At 38.4% G+C, this 14,929-nt stretch overlaps 1 protein-coding gene across 5 annotated transcripts in view; it reads left to right on the top strand.

Moving 5' to 3' along the window:
• Window positions 1–14,929, top strand: part of ERC1 (ELKS/RAB6-interacting/CAST family member 1) — a 462,570-nt gene that overhangs the window by 406,580 nt on the left and 41,061 nt on the right. For all 5 annotated transcript variants that reach the window (XM_005865924.2, XM_005865923.2, XM_005865922.2 and 2 more), the window contains one exon: window positions 7,261–7,449. In XM_005865924.2, the coding sequence (XP_005865986.1) occupies window positions 7,261–7,449 (189 nt within the window). Of the gene's footprint in view, window positions 1–7,260; window positions 7,450–14,929 lie in introns of those variants that run through there.

The following is a 14,929-nucleotide window of genomic DNA, read 5'->3' as shown; positions in this document are numbered from 1 at the left end:
TTTTTTTTTTTTTTTTTTTTTTTTTTAGTTTTATTCATTTCAAACAGGCCGGATCCAGCCCGTGGGCCGTAGTTTGCCCATGGCTGTGCTAGGGCAATGAAGACTAAGGAGAAAATAAACAAATGGGACTACATGAAAATAAAAAGCTTCTGCACAGCAAAAGAAACCATCAACAAACAACAAGAAAGCCCACTGCATGGGAGAATATATTTGCCAATGATATTTCACATAAGGGTTTAATCTCCAAAATTTACAGAGAATTCATACAACCTAACTAAAGGAAGAAAAGCAATCCAATCAAAAAATGGGCAAAGGACCTAAATAGACACTTTTCGAAAGAGGACACACAGAAAGCCAGGATACATATGAAAACGTGCTCAAAGTCACTAATCATTCGAGAGATGCAAATCAAAACTGTGATACCATCTTATACCTGTCAGGATGGCTATTATAAACAAATCAACAAATGACAAGTGCTGGCTGGGATGTGGAGAAAAAGGAACCCTCGTGCACTGCTGGTGGGAATGCAGACTGGTGGAGCCACTGTGGAAGACAGTATGGAATTTCCCTCAAAAAGTTAAAAATGGAACTCCCATTTGACCCAGTAATCCCACTTCTAGGACTATATCCCAAGAAACCAGAAACACCAATCAGAAAGGATATATACACCCCTATGTTCATAGCAACACAATTTACCATAGCTAAGATTTGGAAACAACCTAAGTGCCAATCAACAGATGAGTGGATTAAAAAATGGTGGTGCATCTATAATGGAATACTATGCCGCTATAAAAAAGAAGGAACTTTTACCATTTGCAACAGGATGGATGGAACTGGAGAGCATTATGCTGAGTGAAATAAGAGAAATATAAATATCACATGATCTCACTCTTACGTGGGATATAATGATCAACATAATTTGATGAACAAGAATAGATCCAGAGACAAATGGCAGGGGAGGGGGGGTTAGAGAGCAACCAAATGACTTGTATGCATGTATATTCGCATAACCAATGGATGCAGACACTGGGGCGGTGGGGCTTGTCCTCAGGGCTTGGAGTGGCAGGGGGGAGGTCATCAATCAGGAAAAAAGGAGACATTTAATACTTTAAACTTCCCAAGGCAGGAATGGCGGGGCGGGGGGGGGGGGGCAATCAGGGGAAAAGGAGACATATGTAAAAGTTTAGACAATAAATAAATAAAATAAAAAATTAAAAGAAAAAGAACAGGGACCTAAAATATCAATTTTCCCATCACCAGTCATGGAGTAGTAAGTTTGTGTCTTTCCATTTTACTGTGAGAAATTTGACCTTTTGATTATTACCATTTATCACATTGTCCCCTTTCCTCAACAGTCATACCTTTTTATGCCAGTTTTCCAATCCAAACAGTAATTACCTACGATGACCAACCGTTTCAGCCTTGCAGTCCAAATGTGATGGCAACACACACACACACAGACACACACACACACACAGAAGGAGAGGGAGGGAGAGAAAAGAAAAGAAAAATAATGGGCTCTAACAGTTTTGGCTCAGTGGATAGAGCGTTGGCCTGTGGACTGAAGGGTCCCAGGTTGGATTCCGGTCAAGGGGTCAAGGGCATGTACCTTGGTTGCGGGCACATCCCCAATAGGGGGTGTGCAGAAGGCAGCTGATCGATGTTTCTCTCTCATTGATGTTTCTAACTATCCCTCTCCCTTCCTCTCTGTAAAAAAATCAAAAAATATATTAAGAAAAAAAAGAAAAGAAGGGCCCTGATCGTTTTGGCTCAGTGGATAGAGCGCTGGCCTGCGGACTGAAGGGTCCCAGGTTCAAGTCCAGTCAAGGGCATGTACCTTGGTTGCAGGCACATCCCCAGTAGGAGGTGTGCAGGAGGCAGCTGATCGATGTTTCTCTCTCATCGATGTTTCTAACTCTTTATCCCTCTCCCTTCCTCTCTATAAAAAAATCAATAAAATATATTTTAAAAAAAAGAAAAGAAGGAATGGGATTAAGTTGCACAAACCCAGTGAAAATCCCAAAAGTTTGTTTGTTTTGTTGTTGTTTTTGTCATTTCATTTCTATGAAAGAAGATAGAGAAGTCCAAGCTAAAAATAAAAATTTAAAAAAAGGAAATTAAAATAGGACTGCATTGCTTGGAGGCATGAGGGATGTGGTAGAATTGTGACTAGACAGTTTCGTTATTAAAATGCAAAGTGTACATGCATTTAAAAGAATATTGCCTTTAAAGATTAACTTTGGAATTCTTTCTGAATTTTCTACACTATATGTATTTGTTGTCAAAAATAAAATACAATTTTTTTGAGAGATTGATGTTGTTTGTGAAAAATTTCCCACTCTCTAAATCCTTGGCTTTATTGAACCAATCTCTTCCTTTGGTGATTGGCAGTGTTGATAAGCCTATCATAGCATAGGTAGAAAATGCCAACACAGAACTGGTGCCATGAGCCTGCCCATTGGGGGTCTCTTATAGAGCCCAAGAGCCTTTCATACCAGCACCTAAGTGTTTAATCTTTATTCTTACAGAATTGTGTGTATGTGAGAGAGATTAAGAAATAAAAGTCAAGCCCTAGCTGGTTTGGCTCAGTGGATAGAGTGTCAGCCTGCGGACTGAAGGGTCCCGGGTTTGATTGCAGTCAATGGCACATGCCTGGGTTCTGGGCTCAATCCCCAGTAGGGGGCGTGCAGGAGGCAGCCGATCAATGATTCTCTCTCATCATTGATGTTCTATATCACTCTCACTCTCCCTTCCTCTCTGAAATCAATAAAAATATATTTAAAAATAAAATAAAGTAAATAAAAGTTATAAAAGAAAAATAAAAATAATGCTGCCCTTGCTGGTTTGGCTCAGTGATTAGAGCATCAGCCTATGGACTGAAGGGTTTCCAGTCAAGGGCATATACCAGCCGTGGGCAAACTACGGCCCGTTTGAAATGAATAAAACTAAAAAAAAAAAAAAAAGACCATACCCTTTTATGTAATGATGTTTACTTTGAATTTATATTAGTTCACACAAACACTCCATCCATGCTTTTGTTCCAGCCCTCCGGTCCAGTTTAAGAACCCATTGTGGCCCTCGAGTCAAAAAGTTTGCCCACCCCTGGCATATACCTTGGTTGCAGGCTTGATCACTGGCCCTGGTCAGGGCACATGCAGGAGGCAGCCTGTGGATGTCTCTCACATTGATGTTTCTCTCTTTCTGTCTCTCACCCTTCCTTCCACTCTCTCTAAAAATCAATGGAAAAAATGTCCTTGGGTGAAGATTAACAAAGAAAATTAAAATTAAAATAATGCTAAATTAATTCATTTTCTCAGGTTTGTCTAGGCAAACTCTAACTTCTATATTGTGTTACATTATATAGGCCTAAACTCTGAATTCTGATCTCTTTAGTAAGCTAAAGATTGTTTTAGCCACCAAACCCTAGTTGTTCTCTCTTTTGTCATGGAAATAGTATTAGAAACAAATGAAATGTAGTATATTTATAAAGCAACCATTAAAAATCATGATTTCCAGTAACAATGCAACATGGTGATAGTACTCACAATATAACAGTAAATGAATAAACAGTATATTAAGTAAATGTGAAGTCTGATACTATTAAAAATAGATTAATATAAGTTATTTTAAAATTTGGAAGAAAATTACTAAAATTTCAGGTGGTATTCTTTTTGTTCTGCTTATTCATTTATTTTATTTTTTAGATTTACTTGTTGATAGATATGTATTTATTGCAATTTTATTCATATTTTGATTTTTTTCTCCTTAAAGAAGATCCTTTAACATTTCATATTATACTGGTTTGGTGGTGATAAACTCCTATCGCTTTTTCTTGTCTGGAACGCTCTTTATCTGTCCTATTGTAAAGGATAGCTTTGCTGGGTAGAGCAATCTTGGGTGTAGATCCTTACCTTTCATCACTTTGAATATTTCTTGCCAATTCCTTCTGGACTACAAAGTTTCTGTTAAGAAATCAGCTAACAGTCTTATGGGAGCTTCCTTTTAGGTAACTAACTGCTTTTATTTTGCTGCTTTTAAATGTCTCTCTTTGTTTTTAACCTTTTGGCATTATAATTATGATGCATCTTGGTGTGGGCCTCTTTGGGTCCATTTTGTTTGGGACTCTCTGGGCTTCCTGGACTTGTATGTCTTTCCTTCACCTAGTTAGGGAAGTTTTCTGTCATTATTTTTCAAACCGGCTTTCAATTTCTTGCTCTCTCTCTCCTCCTTCTGGCACCCCTGTGATACAAATGTTGGTGTACTTGAAGTTGACCCAGAGGCTCCTTACACTATTCTCATTTCTTTTATTCTTTCTTCTTTTTGCTGTTCTGATAGGGTGTTTTTTGCTTCCTTATATTCCAAATCACTGATTTGATTCTCAGCTTTATCTACTCTACTGTTGATTCCCTGTAAATTATTCTTCATTTCAGTTAGTGTATTCTTCATTTCTGACTGCTTCTTTTTATGGTTTTCATGTCTCTTCTTTATGCTGTTGAAGTTCTCTCTAAGTTCCTTGAGCATCCTTATAACCAGTGTTTTGAACAATGTTCTGTTTTTCCATTTGGGACATGATTCTTTGCCTCCTCATTTGGCAGCCTCCCTGTGTTTGTTTTTATGTATTTGGTGGAGCTGCTATGTCTCCCGGGCTTGTTAGAGTGGCCTCATGTAATAGGTGTTCTGTGGGGTCCACTGGCACAGCCTTCATGATCACCCAAGCTGGGCCCTCGAGGTGCACCCCCGTGTGGGCTATGTGCACTCTTTTCTTGTAGTTGATCCTTGATTGCTGTTGACATGTCAGTTGGAGGGATTTACCTCCAGGCCAATCAGCTGCAAGGACTGGCTCCAACCACCACCCCACAGAGCAGAACTTACTTCAGCAGGGCTCTGGTGCCTGCCGAGTCCACCCTTTGAGTGTGTTGCTTGTGGAGGTGGTTTGTGGTGCTTCAACATGGTCTGAAGTTGTCCACTGAGTGCGTTGGCTCTGGGGCCTTCCTGGAGGTGTAGGCCAAGGTCAGCCACCACCTGTGTTCTGCCCAGGGCCACCTGACATGAGCTACAAAGTGATCTACAGATGGATGATACTTATGCTTGGCTTGGAGGTGCCCAGGCAAGGCCAAGCTGTGAACCAAGGCAGACTGCTAGTGCCAGGCCTCGGGCCACTTAGTGAGAGTTACAGGGACACACTGAGGCCAGATGCTGTTTGAGAGATTCAGGAAAATCTGAAGGATGAGCCAAGACAGGCTATTCATATGGAAAAGCCACTGGAAATAACTTGGTTGGGCCCAAAAGCTGGGTGGGGCAGGGCCTCAAGGAATCACCAAGGTAGGGCAAACAGTATAGGCCAGGTTGATGGAGTCTCAGATATGGTGCCCGTTTGCTGGCTCTGTGAGGGGAGGTCTCATCAAAGGAACAATGGCCTCTGCCAGCACTTTTCTCTGTGAAAAAGCCACACCCCCAGCTCTCACCTTGATACCAGACACTTCAGGTCCTCCCTGTTAGTCTCTGGTGCCTTTCAAGCTGCTGCCCCAATGCTGGAGTTCAGAGGGAGTGAGTCCAAGTAATCCATATGTGGTCCCTTTAAGAGCAGCTCTCTGTTTCCCTCAGCCTCAATTTCCACTGGTTTTCATAGCCAGAAGCTATGGGGACTTTTCCTGGCACTGGAACCGTGGGCTGGGGGGCCTGGTGTGGTCCACTCTTCCAGGGACCTCTGCAGCCGAGATACCCTTCCTGGTTTTTATCCAGCATACATGGGTGTGAGACCAGCACATTCCACATCTCCCCGCCTCCTACCAGTCTCCATGTGGCCTCTTCTTTATTCCCTAGTTGTAGGACTTCCATTCAGACAGATTTCAGGTAATTCTGAATGATGGTTGTTCTGTAGTTTAGTTGCAATTTTGATGTGGTGGTGGGAGGATGTGAGTACCATGTTTACCTACACCGCCATCTTGACCAGAAGTCATTCAGGTTGTATTCTTGATGGAATACCTAAAGGCTCTTTTATTATTTCTTTTACAGTTTCTCCCAGTATTTTTCAGAGTAAAATGTATATTGATTTCATAATAAAAATTACATAACATTGTTTTAAAACCCTTAGAAAGGAAAGCAGCAGGAGCACTCCTCTAGGAGGCCAGAGGAAATCAGTGTCACTGTTGAAAGTAATACCAGGCCTTGCTTCTATTGACTTGAAGATTTCTGGGCTCCTTATTCATTAGGTAGGTCAGAGGTGTCCTGTTGATGACAAATGCCAGCCCAGTGACATGCAGCAGGTGCATACCTCTGCCTTTTAAGCCCTGGGAACATTTTGAGAATTGCCAGCATTTTGGCCACGTTTTGCAGCCTTCACAGCTGCTGTGTATCAAGCAGATGCTGCTTTAACATTACTGTGCTCTGAGATGTGAGATCTGGCCCAACTGTTCGTAAACACCCCAGGCTTTGACCAACTACTAAGTACCTGACTAGAGTATTGTCATGAGAGCTGTTAAATGAAATTCTGGGGCAGAAGCCATCTGTCACTTAATGGCTTCCAAAGGGAGTCAAAGGGATAGTTATTCATCCAGGGCAAAGGGAATGTAAAAGAGAAAGAGAGAAGGACTGCTGTTCAAGAAAAACATAGAGCCAATGTTACAACTAAGAGAATGTCAGAGTCTTTGGCTATGAGTCAGGTATTTGGTGTTATATAAAGATTTATCAATCATTGTTTAAAAAGAATATCAGATAGCCTCTGTGGAAAGAATGAGGGGAGCTTAAGCCAGGATAGGACAGGTTGGTAATGAATTCATTCGTCACATCTCTTGGCCAAGGAAAACATGCACCTTCTCTAGAGACAGCATTTTTCGTCCATTCTAGGAGGTGGAGGAACACATGAAGTGTATGTTGCCCAGGCTTTCAGATGAGCAGATTTCACTAGCAGCTTTTTGTAACCTACTCATAAATAAATGGAAGAGAAATTGTGAGGTAACTGGAGCCCTTATCAGCAATGGCATCTCTGTAAAAACAAGTCAGGCCTGTGCTTAATCCCCTGCCGAAGTATGGAACTCTTAGTCTTGAATTGATGCACTAAGCCAACATCCCCTACCCATCTCCCTGAATGGGGTGGTTGAGTATGATACTGTAAATGTGCAGGTATGTGAAAATGTTTCTTTTTATAATCCTGGAGATTTCAGTAGTGATTTGGTCAGCTTTCTTTGACTTGGGAGGCATAACGATATTTAAGCTCATTTCAGACTGATCTTGACTTTCCTCGTTTTTTTTCCCCCTTAGATCATCCAACCTCTCTTAGAACTTGACCAAAATAGAAGCAAATTAAAATTGTATATTGGACACCTGACAGCCCTCTGCCATGACCGAGACCCCCTGATCCTTCATGGGCTTACTCCACCAGCTTCCTATAACTTGGACGATGACCAGGCAACTTGGGAAAATGAGCTGCAGAAGATGACCCAGGAACAGGTCAGTCACTTGAACTTTGATAAGACCCTATCAAAATTCAGCTGCTACTTAGGTTGATGCAATAGTAGTTACCTTAGGGAAGTTGGTGCTCATATTCAAGATTCTTAGCAGTAGTTAGTTCTTCAACAGATATTAGGAATTACTATTTGAAGGAAAAGAACCTTTAGATTAGTTTAAGTTACTCCCTCTCTACTACATTTTCTGTTTACTGTTGCCTGTAAAATTCTACTAATTCTCTTTTGTCACGTTATGATTTTTTTTAGTTCAATAAATAAATGAGAAGATAAGTCAGGAGATAAAAACAATGAATAAAAGAAACAAAGAGAAAATAGGATAAGGATAGAGATAGAGAGCAGACATGGAAAGTGAACACTTAGAAAAAGAATTAGAACAGTTTTTAAAACATTAAGTTCCTTTTGTTTCTAAATTGTATTGTACATTTACTAAAACTCTTCATCAGAATTTTGAAGCTGTACACTGTTTTTCAGCCAAATAGTTCCTGTTTGTTAAACATTATTTGTTACTCATAATACAGGAAGGAAAATTGTGTTTAAAACAAAATCCCCCATGGTGTGATGTTAAAGGTAGCAGTGACAACTCACAGGTTGAGAAATGCAAACTGGAATCTGAGAGCTGTGCTTACTTTCCCATGGTGTGATATTGCCTAATAATAAACATATTTATAACAGCCCAATCAATTATCCACCTTACTTATTTGATGTGAAAAGATAAGCCCTACCTCTCAGATTTAGCATGTTGCTGTAAAAATCTTAATTTCTTCTTGAAAGAGGAATATAGTCAGTAATGTTACAATAACTATGTATGGTGCCAGGTGGTTACTGGAAATTTCAAGGAACACTTTGTAAAGTATATGATTATATAACCACTATGCTATGCTATACATCTGAAACTAATACAAAATAATATTGAATGCAAACTATAATTGAAAAATGAAATAAAAAATTCCAACAACTAAATAAATTTGGGCCAAGTCTCACATATGGGATACTTTTTAAAACTTTAATTTATTTTTTAAGTTTCTTTTTGTTCATTTGTTTTTGGATTTTTTGTTTGTTTTTTTACATCTTTATTGAAAGTATTACATATGTCCCCTTTTCCCCCAAATGACCCCTTCTAGTCCACCCCCGCCGTCTGCCCCTGGCCCTCCCACTGTCTGTGCATATGCATACCCTATATGCATACAAGGTCTTTGGTTGATAGCCTCCCACCCGCCCACACTCCCCTGCCTTCCCTCTGCAACTCCACAGTCTATTCCATGCGTCTGTGTCTCTGGATCTATTTTGTTAATCAGTTTATTTTGTTCATTAGATTCCACATATGCGTGAGATCATGTGATACTTGTCTTTCCCTGACTGGCTTATTTCACTTAGCATAATATTCTCCAGGTCTATCCATGCTGTTGCAAATGGTAAGAGTTCTTTCTTTTTTACAGCTGCATAGTATTCCATTGTGTAAATGTACCACAGCTTTTTTATCCACTCATCTGCTGATGGGCACTTGGGCTGTTTCCAAATCTTATCTATTGTAAATTGTGCTGCTATGAACATAGGGGTGCATACATTCTTTCTGTTTGGTGTTTGAGGATTCTTAGGATATATTCCTAGGTGTGGGATCACTGAGTCAAATGGCAGTTCCATTTTTAATTTTTTGGGGGGAGAGGAGGAAAACTCCATACTGTTTTCCACAGTGGCTGCGCCAGTCTGCATTCCCACCAACAGTGTATTAGGGTTCCCTTTTCTCCACATCCTCACCAACATTTGTCCTTTGTTAATTTGCTGACAGGTGTGAGGTGATACCTCATTGTCATTTTAATTTGCATCTCTCAGATTAATGACTTTGAGCATTTTTTCATGTCTCCTGGCCTTCTGTATGTCCACTTTGAAGAAGTGTCTATTTAGATCCTTTGCCTATTTTTTAATTGTATTGTTTGTCGTCCTTTTGTTAAGTTGTATGAGTTCCTTATATAGTTTGAAAATTAACCCTTTATCAGAGGAATCATTGGCAAATATGCTCTCCCATCAATGGACTATTTTTTTGTGTTTTTCATTTTGTTGATAGTTTATTTTGCTGTGCAGAAACTTTTTATTTTGATGTAATCCCATTTGTTTATCTTTTCCCTTTGATTCCCTTGCCATAGGAGATGTATCCGCAAACATATTGCTACGAGAGATGTCTGAGATTTTGATGCCTATGGTTTCTTCTAGGATTCTTATGGTTTCACATCTTACATTTAAGTTTTTATCCATTTTGAGTTTATGTATGTGTATAGTGTAAGTTGGTAGTCTAGTTTCATTTTTTTGCATGTATCTGTCCAATTTTCCCAGCACCATTTATTGAAGAGACTGTCTTGACTCCATCGTATGCTCTTGCCTCCTTTGTCAAATATTAATTGATGTAATGGGTTGGGTCAATTTCTAGGGTCTCTATTCTATTCCATTAATCTATATGCCTGTTCTTGTGCCAATACCAGACTGTTTTGATTACAGTGGCTTTGTAGTATAACTTGATATCTGGTATTGTGATCCCTCAAACTTTGTTCTTTTTTAAAAAATATTTTTATTGATTTCAGAGAGGAAGGAAGAGGGAGAGGGAGAGAGAGATAGAAACATCAATGATGAGAGAGAATCATTGATCGACTGCCTCCTGCATACCCCCTACTGGGGATCAAGCCCGCAACCCAGGCACGTGCCCTTGACCAGAATCAAACCCGGGACCCTTTAGTCCACAGGCTGATGCTCTATCTACTGAGCCAAACCAGCTAGGGTATGTTCTTCTTTTTCAAGATTGCTGTAGCTATTCAGGATCTTTTTTGGTTCCATATAAATTTGTGGAATATTTGTTCTAGAACTGTGAAATATGCCATTGGTAATTTAATAGGGATTGCATTGAATCTATAGATTGCTTTGGTAGTATGGACATTTTAGTGATGTTAATTCTACCAATCCATGAACACGGTATATTCTTCTACTTCTTCATATCTTCCTCTATCTCTTTTTTCAACATCATGTAGTTTTCAGAGTACGTCTTTTACCTCCTTGGTTAAGTTTATTCCTAGGATCTTACTTTTTGTTGCTATCGTATATGGGATTGTTTCTTTTAGTTTCTCTTTCTGAGAATTCATTGTTGGTGTGTAAAAATTTCATCGATTTCTGGGTGCTAATTTTGTATCCTGCTACATTGCCCAATTCCTTTATTGAATCTAGTAGTTTTTTGGTGGAGTCTTTAGGGTTCTCCTATTATGTGAATGTTGTTACATTTCAGGTTATCCCACGGCTCCCTTAAGCTGTCCTCCTGTTTTTTTCATTGTTTTTTCATTTTGGTTCTCTGATTGAGTGATTTTTTTCTACCCTATCTTCTAATTCACCTACCCGATCCTCGGCTTCCCCTAATCTGCTGTTTATTCCTTTTCACAGCCAGATGTTATGGTAATTGGAGTTATATGGGCACCTTTCTCAGTTCTAGTGCTCTGGGCTAGAGAGCCCAGCTTGGGGTTTAGAACTTCCCACAGCTGAGATATTCCTTCATAACTTCAGCTGCTGTCTATGGGAGCCCAGCCAGCCCTTTCGTGCCTCCACACTTCCTACCAGTCTCTATGCCGTCTCCACATTCCGTCCTTGATTATCAGGGTTCTTTCCAGCTAGTATTCAGTTGAGTATTCAGGATAGTTTTTCTGTATTTTCGTTGTAATTCCAGTTTGGTCCTGGGAGTATGTCAGCATAGTATCCACTTGCTCTGCTGCAATTTTGAAAATCCCCTCATTTGAGATACTTTATGGCCAAGGATAGGTAGCTTGTTTTTAAATGTCTTGTATACATAAAAAGAACAGCCATTATTTTATCTTTTTGAGACAATATTTTTCCAGTTCACATTACATACTTTTACTTCTTATATAAAATTAGAAGTTATATGCACTATATTATATCATTCTGCTTTAAGATTAAAGGGGAGTATGATCCAGAATGATGGAATGAGTAGTCAGAAACTCAGTTCTAAATCTTATAGTACTTCAAATTGAGTGAGTGGTTCTGGAGCAGTGCTTCTCAGAGAGGATAAAGGATATCAGAATCTCCTAAAGAACTCTCCTTCCTTCTGCATTCCCAACTCCATGGTTCTCATAATCAAGGGGAAGGAGAAAAACACAAGATGAATCCAGGAGTGAGCTCTCAGGTACTGTCAAGAGAGAAATGTGATTAGTCATACAGTTTATACTATCCTACAAGATAAAACAAACCAGTAGATCATAAAAAAACATGACAATTTCTAGTTCTGAGATCCAAAAGAAATTGTTTTCCAACTTTATTGAGATACAATTAACATACAACATTGTATGTATTTAAGGCTTGTGGCATGTTGACTTGATGTATTTATATATTATAAAATTACTACCATAGCATTAGCTACCATTTTCATTCCATTACATAATTACCATTTCTTTTTTATGGTGAGAACATTTAAGATCTACTCTCTTAGCAGCAATCAAATATGTAATACAGAATTTTTAGAAATAATCACCATCCTATACGTTAGATCTTCAGAACTTGTTAATCTTATAACTAGAAGTTCATACCCTGTGAACAATATCTCCCTATTTCCTCAACACCCCAGCTCCTGGTAACCACAGTGTAGGGTACACTCTGTTTTTCTGAATTAGACTTTTTTTTTTCTTTTGGATTTCACATGTAAGTCAATATCATACATTATCAGTCTGACTTATTGCACTTAGTATAATGCCCTCAGTGTTCATCCAAGTTGTCACAAAGAACAGGGTTTTATTTTTTCTCATGGCTGAATAATATTCCACTATGTATATCTATACCACATCTTCTTTATCTGTTCATCATTGACAGACACTTAGGTTGTTTCCATATCTTGGCTATTGTGAATCACGCTAAAATGAACATGGGAGTGCAGATATCTTTACCACATCCTGATTTCAGTTTCTTTGGATAAATACCCAGAAGTGGGATTGCTGGATCATATGGTAGTTCTTTTTTTAATTTTTTGAAGAACCTCTATACTGGCTGTGCCAATTTACATTCTCACCAACAATGTACAAGCAAAGGTTCCCTTTTCTCTTCCCCAACACTTGTTATTTTCTTGTCTTCTTGACAATAGCCATTCTAACAGGTATGAAAGGTATGAACTAGTATCTCATTGTGATTTTGATTTGCCTTTCCCTGATGATTAGTGATGTCCCATTTTTAATTGGGTTGTTCGTCTCCCTTTTTAGTTTCATGTGGTCCTGTTTATTTATTTTTGTTTTTGTTTTGGTGTCATATCCAGAAATCATCGCCCAGACTGATGTCAAGGAGCTTTTCCTTATGTTTCCCCTAGGGATTTTACAGTTTTGGGTTTTATGTTTAAGTCTTTAATCCATTTTAAGTTCATTTTTGTGTTTGGTGTAAGATTGAGGTCCAATTTCAATTCTTCTACATTCTTTCAATTTTCTCAATATCATTTATTAAAGAGACTATCCTTTCCCCATTGAGTATTTTTGGCTCCTTTTTTAAATATTAGTTGACCATATATGCAGGAGTTTATTTCTGAGCTCTCAATTCTGTTCCATTGGTCTGTGGACCTATTTTTATGTCAGTATCATTGTGTTTTGATTACTGTAGCTTTGTGGTATAGTTTAAAATCAGGAATATGATATCTTAAACTTTGTTCTTTTTTCTCAGGATTGCTTTGGCTACTTGGGGTCTTTTGTAGCTCCATGCAAATTTTAGGATTTTTTTTATTTCTATAAAAAATACCATTGGAATTTTGATAGGAATTGCATTGAATCTATAGATGGTTTGCGGTAATATGGACATTTTAACATTATTCTTCCAATTCATGAACATGGGATATCTTTCCATATGCTTGTATCTTCTTCAGTTTCTTTCACCAAAATTTTTTCAGTGTACAGATCTTTTACCTTCTTGGTTAAATTTATTTCTAAGTACTTTGTTTTTTATGCTATTGTGAATGGGATTGTCTTATTTATATATTTTTCAGATGTTTTGTTATAGTATATAGAGACACAACTGTTTTCTGTATATTGATTTTGTATCCTACAGCTTTACTGAATTCATTGATTAGTTCTAGCAGTTTTTGGTGGAGTCTTCAGGACTTTTTACATATAAGACCATATTATCTGCAAAGACAGTTTTACTTTTTCTATTTGGATGCTTTTTATTTCCTTTTCTTGTCTGATTGCTCTGGCTAGGACATCCAGTACTGTTGATAGGAGTGGTAAGAGGGGGTACCCTTGTCTTATTCCTGATCTTAGAGGAAAAGCTTTCAACCTTTTATCACTGAGTGCTGGCTGTGGGTGTGTCTTATATGGCCTTTAGTGTGTTGCAGTAAGGTCCTTCTGTATTGATTTGTTAAGTGTTTTTATCATGAAAGGATATTGTATTTTGTCAGATGCTTTTTCTGTGTATATCGAAATGATCATGAAAGAAATTTCTTCCCTGTGGGTCCTTATCAAGAATCAAATTATAAGCAACACCTTCAACATCCTTCCATTATAAACAACAATAACTTCCATAAGCCTATTTTTTTCTTTAACATCTCAACAATATCATAATACCAAAATTTATTTCAATAAAAACCATTTTATAGGAGACCCTAAATATTGCTGCCCAAGTACTCAGATATCTAATGTGTTATTTCATATAAGTAATAAATTTCAGCTCTTTGGAAAGTATTTAGGCAATATGCCCTAAATATTAGTAATCTTATAAAAAAGTTTTATATGTTAAGTAGGCTTAAGGATTTAGTCCTGACAAATATTAAAATGTAGGTATTTGTTCCTCTTAAATACAGTCTACCAGTCAACCAGTCTACCCCATCCCCCTTTATCATGGCTGAAGAATCAGCTGGCATGGTCAGTGGGGCTGGGACCAAGGCTTCAGCTGATGTAACCAAAATGACCAGCAGAACACAGGCTAAGGATTTGGTCAGCAAAGCTTGAATATTTGGCCTAGAGCTGAATCCAAGGATTGGAGCCTATATATTTGGTGGGACTAAGGATTCTGCCAGCACAACTGATGTGTTTAATGGGCAGGGCCCAAGGATTCAACCCACATCACCAACATTTTTGGCATGGCCAAGGCTGAAGATTCAGCTGGTGTGGTGGAATTAGTAGGCCAGGACCAAGATGGCAGCACACATGGTTGGGAGATTGGTTACATATAAAAAGATTGAGCAAATGAGTAAATATATTGAGAATAATGGGGGCCAGATTTGTCACTATAGGAGAAGGGAGTAATAAATATAGAAAGGTAAAAGAAAATAAAAAGTAAAGGCAAGCCCTGTGATGTTGGATTGTTGTTGGAAGTATTGATATGGGTTCATGGTTGCTAATAGATTGATAGATTGATTATTGATTGGTCAATGTACTGATTTAGATTTCTCTCTGTGTGTATGTGTATGTTCATCTACACATATATATACACATATATTTTCTAGCCTT

The sequence above is a fragment of the Myotis brandtii genome, unplaced genomic scaffold (genome assembly GCF_000412655.1).
Source record: "Myotis brandtii unplaced genomic scaffold, ASM41265v1 scaffold216, whole genome shotgun sequence".
Lineage (NCBI taxonomy): Eukaryota > Metazoa > Chordata > Mammalia > Chiroptera > Vespertilionidae > Myotis > Myotis brandtii.
The sequence above is the reverse complement of the archived record's forward strand: the minus strand, read 5'-3'. Positions and strand labels throughout refer to the sequence as shown.